This window comes from Ranitomeya variabilis, chromosome 3 (assembly GCF_051348905.1).
Source record: "Ranitomeya variabilis isolate aRanVar5 chromosome 3, aRanVar5.hap1, whole genome shotgun sequence".
In the NCBI taxonomy this organism is placed as follows: Eukaryota; Metazoa; Chordata; class Amphibia; order Anura; family Dendrobatidae; genus Ranitomeya; species Ranitomeya variabilis.
The window spans coordinates 710,186,537-710,199,594 of NC_135234.1; the positions used below are offsets into that span (position 1 = coordinate 710,186,537).

Consider the following 13,058-nt stretch of genomic DNA (forward strand, 5'->3'; position numbering starts at 1 on the left):
GCACTCGATTACAAAAGTCACCTGTCTGTTCACCGTTCCATTGAGAATTCCGACTTCTCTTATAATACACAGGCTTCAAATCCCTTGCTGCAAAAATACCAGTGCCGTAACGAGTGACAGTCAGTTTTTACAAATAGGTGAAGCCATTTATCTGTATATCATGCATCCATCAAATACTGCAATGCCCTCTTCCTTCCATATGGGCTGTTGTCCCATCCATGTAGTCAAAAGAAACCCCTTACCCAATATCATTGTAAAATGATTATCAGTAAAGATAAAATGTGCAGAAGATGCTCAATTTTCTAAGACCGTAGTTGATGCTTCATCTCAATTTAAAGGAGATAAAGGGATCTGTCAGTAGGATCTACCCTCTTAAGCCATTTACATGGACATGTAGGTCATAAGAAGCTGAATAAAATGATACTATGATATCTTGGAATTGATGTCTTCTTTCTGACAACTCCACATTTTCCTATATACAAATGAGCTGTTAAGTTCTATGGGCAGGACATAGATCTTTCTGAAAATCTGCCTCCAGAGATCATTTTAATTGAAAACAGCGTTACCAGTGTGAGACATGTAATGACTGACAATCTGATCTACCTGATGTCTCACACTGGTAACTCCCCATTTCATTTAAAATAATCTCTGGAGGCAGATTCTCAAGGAGATCTATGTCCGGGCCATAGATCTTAACAGCTCATTTACATATTAGGAAAATGGATTTCTTGGGAACAAGACATCTGATCGCAGATATCAAGGTATCATTGTATACAACTTTCTATGATCTACATGCCCATCCTCGGGATGTAGATACCGGTGGACACAATAATGGAACAGGGAGCCTAGTGCCACCTATTGGAAGTAGAATGATAAAAGTAAATATCGACCCTCTAACGAGCCTTGCCACATGACTTGGGATAAAAGCCAAAACCAAAATCTCAATTTGCAGACCGTGTTTCGGGTTACTGCCCCTCTTCAGTGCAAAGTGTGATATCTGGTTTAACTTCCTGACTGGGATCCAAGCGGTAACGTTTCTCCTTGCGGAGAGTGACATGTCAAAGTGAAGAGACTTTTAAGCCGTAATGCTCCTCTGTGAAATATGTAAATTGTCTCTTCAGAGTGGAAAAGGACTGGAACTGTAGTGTCACATATTGGAAGTAGCAATCCAAAAGTCAATATCGACCCTCTAATGAGCCTTGCCACATGACTTGGTATAAAAAAACAAAATCTCAATTTGCAGACACTGTGTTTCGCTTTACTGCCCTATAAGTATTCCGGTGATAGGGTTGCTTTGACTAATACACCATTGCTTATATTCTTCCTCCAAGAATCTGTATGTTTTCCCAAATAAATCTCTTGTTTCCCAAGTAAACTACTAGAGGTACAAAGCTTTCTCATTCCAAGAAACTTGCTAACTTATTGATTTTTTTCTGTTAGTGTGGAGGCCCAGCATGAAGTAATGCATTCACAAATATTTGTCATGAAATATAAATTCCCATCTGACAAGATAAACAAATCTATAATTTCTATCTTGCTGTTCAAACATTGTTAAAGACATGTTATGAAGAAAATTGAAATATACGTATATACTCGAGTATAAGCCGACTCCCTTAATTTTGCCACAAAAAACTGGGAAAACTTAATGACTCGAGTATAAGCCTAGGGTGGAAAATGCAGCAGCGACCGGTAAATGTCAAAAATAAAAATAGATACCAATAAAAGTAAAATTAATTGAGACATCAGTAGGTTAAGTGTTTTTGAATATCCATATTGAATCAGGAGCCCCATATAATGTTCCATAAAGATCATGATGACCCCATAAGATGCTCCCCATACAGACATTTGCCCCATGTAATGCCCCATATATTGCTGATTATGGCCCCATAAGATGCTCCATGCAGACATTTTGAACACTAATCAGAGAATGTCTTCTTACTGGACAGGGACCATAGTTTTTTAGTGGATAGTTGCTCATTAGTTACTCATAGATGTGTTGTAAATGAAGTTGTGTTCTCATTCACCATTATTGTCAATCATGTTGATCGTTTCAGGTCACTGTCGATACAGACAACACAATAATTTTCAAGTGACTTGTAAAAAGAAAAAACACATTTGGAGCATAATTATCTGGTATAAATCAAACTAAAGCTCAACAATTATTATTTCTAACTAATTTTTTTTTTTTCCTAGGTATTTTCTTCAAAATAATAGGGCATGCTTGTCCAGCTAAATGCACCAGAATTCTGTTGTAATTTGTACAAAAAAAGTTTCTTTAATAACTTGCACCATTTTTCTGATGTGTTTTAAGGACTTTTTTTAGAATTTAGCCAAGTAGCAGGTGTGACCTTTTTAAAAGGGAAGTGGATTTTATATATACCGTGTTTTTTTTTTTTTTTTTTTTAAAAAGTGCAAAAATTGTGGCGCATATTTCTTCTTCAAAGTAAGCCAAACTAATAGATGACATAAACTTTAGACCAGACAGTGTTGAAATTAGACTTCTTTATTACATACAGCAAAACCAAAGAAATGACCCGGAGCATAATTTGGTAATCATTAGTGATGAGCGAATATACTCGTTACTCGAGCATGCTCGGGGGTCCTCAGAGTATTTTTTTAGAGCTCGGAGATTTAGTTTTTCTTACCGCAGCTGAATGATTTACATCTGTTAGCCAGCTTGAATAAATGTGGGGGTTCCCTAGCAACAAGGCAACCCCCACATGTACTTATGCTGGCTATCAGATGTAAATCATTCAGCTGAGGTGAGGAAAACTAAATCTCCGAGCACTAAAAAATACTCAGAGGACACCCGAGCATGCTCGAGAAATCTCGAGTACCGAGTATATTCTCTCATCACTAATAATCATGCAATGTGTAAGAGCACGTTCACACTGTGGCCATTTCATAGACAAAACGCAAGAAAAAAACAAGATGAGTATATCTTAAGTAATTAGTAATAGTACTTTTAAATAACATACGTTACTTATTCAACTTTATTTTGATAAAATGTAAAAGCCATTCCACTGCGACAAGGTGTACCCAATTGGGAAGGTCCTATCCTATCGTTAGTATTAAAGCCTTACCTTGTATCAGCCAACTTTACTGTGAATAAGGGTAGAGCAGGACAGAGGTTTACTTGTTCATAGACACGTGTCCATGGGAATTTCAGCTCTACAGCTTCCAATGGACAGGTGTCTGAACAGTCGGGCCCCTGTCTTCTGCCCTTATTCACATTGAAATCATCTGACACAAGGTTAGGTTTTAATACTAGAGACTAGGGTTGAGCGACCTTGACCTTTTTAGGGTCGAGTCATGTTTTGCGAAACCCGACTTTTTGAAAAGTCGAGTCGGGCGAAATCGGCCGATTACTGCGAAAAGTCGAGGATCGGCCGGAACACGAAACCCTATGCACGTCAATGGGGATTTTTTTCTCTCTCTCTCTCTCTCTCTCTCTCTCTCTCTCTCTCTGTCTCTGTCTCTCTGTCCCAGCACAGAAAATCTCGTGTTACACATTGCAAATCCCTACTGCGCACAAGCGATAAAATGATGATAGCCATGTACGCCCCTAACCCCTATGTCATCACGCTGCCCACACTCCTTAATTGGCTGAAAAAATGGCGGGGAAGGCGTCATACGAAACGCGACTTTGGCGCCAAGATCGCGTACCGCATGGCCGACCCCACACAGGGATCGGGTCGGGTTTCATGAGACGCCGACTTTGCCAAAAGTCGGCGACTTATGAAAATGAACGATCCGTTTCGCTCAACCCTACTAGAGACTCGATTGGGTACACCTTGTCTCGGTGGGATAGCTTTTACTTTTCTTTTTTTTTTGTTTATTTTTTTTTTACATCAAAATGGTGTTAATAAAGTATCCTATATTATTTGCATGTACTGTTTCTATGTACTTACTACTATATATATTTTTTTTTCCTTGGCTTTTGCCTTATCACATTGCATGAACTCCTTTTGATAAATTTGATGCGTTTTAAGAATATCTTCTAAATTTGCACTCATTTAGTGATAAGCATGCCCCATTATTGGATAACTTCCTTATTGTGTTTTGTTGCCGTTTCTTCTTTTTTTTTTCTGTGTATTATGAGGCCTGCTTTTCTGATGTTTTCCTGTATGTTTGTAGAGTAGATCAAACATCTTGATTTCTACTTGCTGGTCAGCCTTCATGTGATTTAGGGATTGTTCCTTTTATCATAGGAGCATACCTGGCATACTGATGAATGGATTTATTGGTTAGATCCTATATATTTCCGAGCTGTATTCATTATAATTATACCTGTTTTTTAGGGGCGAAAAAATCAGCAAGATGTGGGTGGAGATAATGAGCTAAAAAAGTTTGATGGTGCTGGATATGACAAAGATCTAATTGAAGCACTAGAGCGGGACATCATCTCTAGGAATCCCAACGTCCATTGGTATGTTTCAGTAATCTTCAAAATGACTATAGTAAATGGCGCTTGATGTTACGTCTCATTTTTATTTTATTTTTTTTAATCGTTAACCCATTTCTCACATTAGACGTAGTAATCCGTCCATGTGACCTGGGTCTATCTGACCAGGAACGGATTGTTACGTTTACACGATCACCCGTGCACACGGGTGTTAGCTGATTCTGAAAGTGGCGAACTGCTCCCGTCAATTTAACCCCCGAAATGCTGCAATCGAACGAGATTGCAGCATTCCGGGAGCCGGCTGAGGGCTGACAGCCCCTCTGCTTTTGGATCGGAGACCCCGCGGAGTGACACACGGTCCCTTTTGTTGCCATGGTGATCCGATGTCGACATGACGACATCCGGGTCACAAGAGCTATGAAACTTGCTGATCATGCGCAGTGCATGATCATCAAGTCTGTCATTCCAAGCTGACAGTTTCTACAGCATGAGATGCTGCGTCATCTCCATGCTGTAGAAGCGATCAGCCTGCAAAAAATAATAGTCCCATAGTGGGACTAAGTTAAAAAAAAAAAAAGATTTTTTAAAAATAATTGTAAAAATATTTTTTAAAAGATCAAAGGATATTGTTCCTATAAATAAATATTTGATTGAAAAAAAATATAAACAATAAAAGTACACATTTAGTATCGCCATGTCCACAACGACCCGACCTATAAAACTGTCCCACTACTTAACCCCTTTAGTGAACACCATAAAAAACATAAATAAAAAACAAGGCAAAAAACAATGCTTTATCATCATACCGCCGAACAAAAAGTGGAATAAAACGCGATGAAAAAGATGGATATAGATAAGCATGGTACCAATGAAAATGTCATCTTGTCCTGCAAAAAGCAATCGACCATACAGTTCCATCAGCGAAAAAATAAAAAAGTTAACAATAAAGCAATGCAAAAAAAAATGTTGTCTGTAAAATAGTTTTTGTGTAAAGGCGCCAAAACATAAAAAAGATATAAATCACTGTAATCGTACTGACCTGAAGAATAAAACTGCCTTATCAATTTTACCACACACAGAACAGCATACCCCCCCCTTAAGAAAAAAATAAATAAATAAATAAAAAAATCTGAATTGCTGGTTTTTGTTCATTCTGCCTCCCAGAAATTGGAGTAGAAAGTGATCAAAAAATGTCATGTGCCCGGAAATGGTTCCAATAAAAACGTCATCCCGTCCCGCAAAGAACAAGCCCTCACATGACTATGGGCCAAAATATGGAAAATTATAGCTCTCAAAATATGGTGATGCAAAAACTATTTTTTGCAATAAAAAGCGTATTTTAGTGTGTGACAGCTGCCAAACATAAAAACCCGATATAAATCTGGTATTGCTGTAATCGCACCGACCCGAAGAATAAAGTCGCCTAATCACTTATACTGCATGAGGAATGTCGTATAAAATAAATAAAACCAATTCTTCACCTGCCGTTGATTTTTTTTTTTCCATTATACCTCCCAAGGATCACAGTGAGGCTCGCCGTACATTTATCCTGTGCTCTGCGCTGAGCTCTTGCATCGGGGTTTCCTTGTAAATCTCTGAAATACTTGATTCAGACAGAACCTCTGGCGGAATATTCCCTATAATGAGGCAGATGGAGTCACTGTGGAGTTTTGTGCACTTCTGAAAAGGACACCGCTGAACAGAGGCCAGACAGATTCCAGAGTAATTCTGCTTCCTTATTATAGTGAATAGATCCCTCGGGGGTTTCATCTGAATCACATAATTCAGAGATTTAGATGGAAACCCCAAAGTAAGTGGTCGACGTAGAGCACCGGATAAATGTGATCTCAAACGTTATGTAACATGTTCCCAATAAAAGCTTCAACTCAATCCGCAAAAAAAGCAAGTCCCCACTCAGGTCCGTCATCTGTTATCGGAAATATAGGAGGCTTCCACGTTACTGGTAGCACAAGGGCTCTGGAAAAGCGAAATGGCCCCTCGCCCGTCAAAAGAAATTCAGCAAATTCTGCGCTCTCAAATCCAAATGCCCCCTCCCTTCTAAGCCCCACAGTACCTAAACCACATATAGCGTCCCCATGTTTGGCATTTCTGAAGTGATGAGAGCCCACCTAACTTACGGTGCATATCTCCAAAAGCATGAGCTGGGCATAACGTACTGGTGACTGCAACGTATTGGTGATTACATAATTCTGGTCACTACAACGGCAGTTTGCAACTTTCACTCGGCAATATTCATTGCTGCTTGTTTCTGGAATATACCCATGGAGTCAAAATCGTCATTACACCTGTACAGTGGATAAATTCCCCAAGGGTTATAGTTTCCAAAATGGGGTCACTTGAGAGAGGTTTCTGCTCTTCTAACAATTATGATCTCTGTATATGGAGTCCGCAAACTGCTCTAGGAAAATCTGCGCTCCAGGAGGCAAATAGCGCTCCGTTCCTCCCGAGTCTCTCTATATGTCTAAGTAGTACTGGACAGCATCATATGGGGTATTGCCACGTTCAGTAGAAATTGTGGGACAAAGTTTGGTGCCATTTTTACCCACTTCTTGTGTAAAAATATAAAATCTGAGGATAAAACTAATTTTTTTGGGGGAAAAAATGTAGTTACCGTATTTTTTTTCTTCACTGCCCAATGGTATAAAATTCTGTGACACACCCGTGGTATAAATATGATCACTGCACCCCTACATGAATTGAGAGGTTTACTTTGTAAAATGGGGTCACATATGGGGGGTTCTGCTATTCTGGCACCTCATGGGCTCTCCCAGTGGGTCATGGCACTTGCAAACCGTTAAAGTAAAATCTGGCGCTCCTTGTCTTCTGAGCTTTGCACTATGCCTGAAACGTATTTCCCAATTACATGTAGGGTATTGGTGCACTCCGGAAAAAATGGATCTCCGTTTGTTGCAGAAAAGAAAAAAATCCTATTAGCCCTTAGAAAAATTAAACACTGGGGGTTAAAACATCATTTTAGTGGTAAAAATGTAATTTATTCTTTCTTCACCGCTCAGTGGTATACAATTCTGTGAGGCACATGTGGTTTCAATATGATCACTGCACCCCTAGATGAATTCATTGGTTTTAGTTTGTAAAATGAGTTCACTTTTAGGGGTTTTTTGTTGCTCTGGCACCTCAGGGGCTCTGCCAATGTGACATTCCAGCAAAGTCTAAACTTCAATATGGTGCCTCTTCCCTTCTGAGCTTTGCATTGTCCCTCAAAAGTCATATTCCCCCACATATGGGGTATCGGTGTACTCAGGAGACATTGCACAACAAACTGTATGGTGCAATTTCTCCTGTTACCCTTATGAAAATGCAATATTTTGTGCTAAAAACATTTGTGGTGAAAATGTTTTTTTTTTTTATTTTAACGGCTCAACGTTATAAAATTCTGTGAAGCACTTGAGGGTTTAATGTACTCACCACACATCTAGGTCAGTCCCCTGAGGGGTCTAGTTTCCAAAATGGGGTCACTTGTGGGGGATTTTCACTGTTTACGCACATCAGTGGCTCTCCACCAATCGTCCGCCAATTGTTCCAGCAAATTTTGCATTCAAAAAGTCAAATGGGGCTCCTTCTCTTCCAAGCTCTGCCGTGCACCCAAAACAGTGGTTTTCTCCCTCATATGGGGTATCTGCATGCTCAGAAGAAGTTACTCAACAAATTTTGGGGTCTATTTTTTTTCCTTTTACCTTGTCAAAATAAAAAAATCTGGATGTGAATTCAATTTTTTTGTGAAAAAAAAGTTAAATGTTTATTTTTCAAAAAACTCAAAATTTTCAGCACCTTGAAGGGTGTAGTTTTTAGAATGGTGTCATTTTGGGTATCTTCTAAAAAAAAATTTTGGTTCCAAAATTGTGCTGATGTAAAATAGACATGTGAGAAACGTTATTTATTAACTATTTTGTGTGACATGTCCCTGTGATTTTAATTGCAAAATTTTCCAAATTTTTGCCAAATTTCCTTTTTTTCACATATACGCAAGTCATACCAAAGAAATGTTACCGCTATCATGTAATACAATATGTCACGAACAAATAACCTCAGAATCACCGGGATTTGTTGATGCTTTCCAGAGTTATTACTAGCGATGAGCGAGTATACTCGTTGCTCGGGTTTTCCTGAGCACGCTCGTGTGGTCTCCGAGTATTTGTTAGTGTTCGGAGATTTAGTTTTCATTGCCGCAGCTGAATGATTTACAGCTACTAGCCAGATTGAATACATGTGGGGATTCCCTAGCAACCGGGCAACCCCCACATGTACTCAGGCTGTCTAGTAGCTATAAATCATTAATCTGTGGTGATGAAAACGAAATCTCCGTACACTAACAAATACTCGGAGACCACCTGAGCGTGCTCAGGAAAATCCGAGCAACGAGTACACTCGCTCATCACTAGCTATTACCTCATAAAGTGACAGTGGTCAGAATTGTAAAAATTGGCTCGGTCATTAACATGCAAACCACCGTCGGGGGTAAAGGGAGGGAAGCACTTCTCCCATTAAAGTTTTTCTCCTCTTAATATATTGCAATCATCTTATTATGCAGCACTGTGTACTTACAGTTGCTCATTTTGCCTTTTTACTCAGCTAATTCTTCTCTTCTCTATGACATCACTTAATTAAATCTCACTAGCTGATTCCTTCTAAGTTCTATGTAGAAATATTAGGTCAATTTTCACTGCACAAGTCATCAGCCACTGCAAAAATCTATGGCTTGAGAGATCAGGGAACAGCTGGGTCAGGAGTTGAAGTAGGGGATAGTAAATGCAGGGACAAGAGACTTCCTGTTTTCTACATAGAGTAGAGAAAAGAGAAGAAATTTCTTGGTAGAAATCAAAAATGAGCAATTGTAAGTACATAGTGCCATATGATATGATGATTTCTATATATTATGAGAATTTAATGTATGTTGATGGAAGGAGGAGTGCTTCTTTAAGTTTAGTGTTTGCATACAAATTTCCTCCAATTCATATTTTAAGTTGGGTCTATGTACAGTGTATTGCACATAACAGACTTTTTCGAAGGATTGTCTAACATGGAGAACTGCTTTACCATTTGTAGGTCCCCTAGAGCACAGCTGATCGGCAGGCTCCCAGCAATACATCCCTTGATGGACTGCACAGCATAGTGGCTCAGTGGTTAGCACTGTTGCTTTGCCAGGTCCTGGGTTCAAATTCCCCAAAGGACAATATCTGCAAGGAGTTTGTATATTTTTCCCCGTGTTTCCCTGGGTTTCTTCCCACACTCGAAAGACATACTGATAAGGAAATTAGATTGTGAGCCCCATTGGGGACAGTGATGATGTCTATAAAGTTGTGTGGAATTATGGCACTATGTAATTGAGTAAAATAAATGAAACTGCCCTTGAAATCTTTATTACTTCTATCAACTTCAATTGCATTCACTTGGTGTACACTTGAGAAATACTGTTATACTCCTTCTCAGAATATTAGCCTCAAGACTGAGATACATTTTTTCTCAAGTGTCATTCTTATAGCGGCACTGTGCTGGACCACTGTGTAATTTCTGTAATGGAAATGTTCCACAACCCCCCTTATATCACAATCTTGGTTTTTATTAGTCTTCATTTTCTTTAGTTCACTATGCCTTAGTAGGATTGTTACAATTCAACCTATACCCTATCAAAAGTGTATTTTTTTCAGACACATTTGATCAGGCATGGTCTGGTCTTACCATAAGTGAGTATAGCTACAACATAACCTTTAAAGCACCACTCCAGCATTTATTTTTATTGCACTACTGGAGTGGTGCTTTAAATGTAATGCCCCTCTTAGGCTATGTGCACACGTCGGGATTTCTTGCAGAAATTTCCTGAACAAAACTGCAAGAAATCCGCATGTGTTTTTTTTGCGTTTTTCTCGCATTTTTTGCGCCCTTTTTTTGCGGATATTTTGCGTTTTTTTCCGGAGGGTCCCAGTGCAATAATATAGTGGGAAATCCGCAAAATTAATGAACATGCTGCATTTTTTACCACGATGCATTTTTTTGGCGGAAAAAAAACGCAGCATATGCACAAAAATTGCGTAATGCATTATAAATTATGGGATGCATATGTATGTGTTTTTAAAGCGTTTTTATCTCGTTTTTATAGCGAAGAACACGAGAAATCCTGAACGTGTGCACATAGCCTTATACTTGCCTGCCTCCACTTTCTTCGTTTCCCAGCGTCGGTCTCAATACATCTCTATGAGATCCTCGTTCTGACCTCGTTCTTCCTCTCATATACTTGTAATGAGAACTTGTGATGTAGCTTCTGACTTCTGACCACTCAGAAGCTGAGCTCACAAGATGGTGGCATGGGACAGGACTGGCGTCGAAAAACAGTGAACGCGCTGAAGGGTAAGTATATGACCAGGGGCAGGGGACCTACATTTAAAACACCGCTCCAGCTTTGAAAAAATGAAGCTGGAGTGGTGCTTTAATATAAATTCATTAAAACATTACATATTTTTTCTTTTTTAATGAATTTATATTAAAGCAGCACTCCAGCACACAATGGCATGGAAAAGTTTGGGCACCCCTGGTGAAAATTACTCTTATTGTGAACAGTTTAAAGTTGAAGATGAAATGATCTCTAAGAGGGCTAAAATTGGAGGTGACACATTTGTTCTGTATTTTTAGGCAAAAAAAAAGCATATTTCCATCTTTTACATTTTTTAAAATTACAAAAAGGAAAATGGGCAGATGCAAAAGTTTGGTTGCCCTGCACTATTGGTACCTAGTAGCATCCCCTTTTGCAAGTATCACAGCTTGTAAACACTTTTTGTAGCCAGCCAAGAGTCTTTCAATTCTTGTTTGAAGGATTTTCATCCAATCTTCTTTGGAAAATTCTTCCAGTTCTGTGAGATTCCTGGGTCATCTTGCATGCATTGCTCTTTTGAATTGTAGCCATTGTGATTTTCAATGATGTTTAGATCAGGGGACTGTGAGGGTCATTGTAAAACCTTCAGCTTGTGCCCTTTGAGGTAGTCTATTGTGGATTTTGCCTTGTGTTTTAAGATAATTATCCATTTGTAGAAACCATCTTCTTTTCAGCTTCAGCTTTTCTACGGATGATGTTATGTTTGCACCAAGAAATCATTGAAATTTAATTGAAACCATTATTCCCTCTACTAGCAAAATGTTCCCCATGCCATTGGCTGCAACACTACACCAAAGCAAGAGTGATCCACTCCCATGCTTAATGGTTTGGCGAAATGTTATTTTCCTGAAATTGTGTTTTTTTTTCTTGTGTTCTGACGTTCAGGCAGAGGGCGCACACTAACCACGTTACCGCGCCCTCTGACCTGAGCGTCACTGCAGAAGATGCTGAAGACTGAGCGGCACCGGAACGAGGAAAGGTGACTATCGCGCAGCGCTCCCCCTCCCCATTATACTCACCTATGGGAGGTGGAGCCGCATATTCATTACTGTAATGAGCGGTACCATGTGACCGCTCAGTACAGGAAGAAGCTGCGGAGCCGGGGAACCAGGGACCTGCAGGGACCACACCAGGAGCAGGTGAGTATAATTAGATAGCCCCCGCTCCCCCTCCCCTGCTGACCCCTGGGTATGGCTCGAGTATAAGCCGAGAGGGGGACTTTCAGCCCAAAAGAATGGGCTGAAAATCTCTGCTTATACTCGAGTATATACGGTAAATTACTTTACCCCCCCCTTTATATATTTACCCCTTTAAATTTTTCACCCTTGGGTTCATTGCAGCCATTTGGTAAATTCAAAAAATTTCATTTTTTTCTTCTCATTAATGTACACTCTGCACCCCATCTTGACAAAAAAAACACAAATGTAGACATTTTTGCATATTTATTAAAAAAGAAAAACTGAAATATCACATGGTCATAAGTATTCAGACCCTTTGCCCAGACACTCATATTTGTGTTTAAACTGATAGGACTTGATTTGGAAAGGCACACACCTGTCTATATAAGACCTCACAGCTCACAGTGCATGTCAGACCAAATGAGAATCATGAGGTCAAAGGAACTGGCCAAGGAGCTCAGAGACAGAATTGTGGCAAGGCACAGATCTGGCCAAGGTTACAAAAGAATTTCTGCAGTACTCAAGGTTCCTAAAAGCACAGTGACCTCCATAATCCTTATATGGAAGAAGTTTGGGACCACCAGAAGTCTTCCTAGAACTGGATGTCCAGCCAAACTGAGCAATCGTGGGAGAAGAGCCTTGGTGAGAGAGGTAAAGAAGAACCACAAGATCTCTGGGTCTGAGCTCCAGAGATGCAGTAGTGAGGTGGGAGAAAGTTCCACAAAGTCAACTATTACTGCAGACCTTCACCAGTTGGGCCTTTATGGCAGACTGGCCCAACAGAAGCCTCTCCTCAGTGCAAGACGTATGAAAGCCCAAATAGAGTTTGCTAAAAAAAAATCACATGGAGCCAGACTATGAGAAATAAGATTCTCTTTTTTGATGAGACAAAGACCTATTTGGGGATAATTCTAAGCGGTATGTGTGGAGAAAACCAGGCACTGCTCATCACCTGCCCAATACAATCCCAACAGTGAAGCATGGTGGTGGCAGCATCATGCTATGGGGGTGTTTTGTAGCTGCAGGGACAGGACGACTGGTTGCCATTGAAGGAAACATGAATGCAGCG

At 39.8% G+C, this 13,058-nt stretch overlaps 1 protein-coding gene across 6 annotated transcripts in view; it reads left to right on the forward strand.

The window, feature by feature from the left end:
* KATNAL1 (katanin catalytic subunit A1 like 1) overlaps nucleotides 1-13,058 on the forward strand; it is a 136,749-nt gene that overhangs the window by 85,514 nt on the left and 38,177 nt on the right. For all 6 annotated transcript variants that reach the window (XR_013224070.1, XM_077298272.1, XM_077298271.1 and 3 more), the window contains one exon: nucleotides 4,302-4,429. Coding sequence is in view for 5 of the 6 variants with exons in the window: in XM_077298272.1 (XP_077154387.1) it covers nucleotides 4,302-4,429 (128 nt within the window). In the remaining variant the exon portion in view is untranslated. The remainder of the gene's footprint in view (nucleotides 1-4,301; nucleotides 4,430-13,058) is intronic.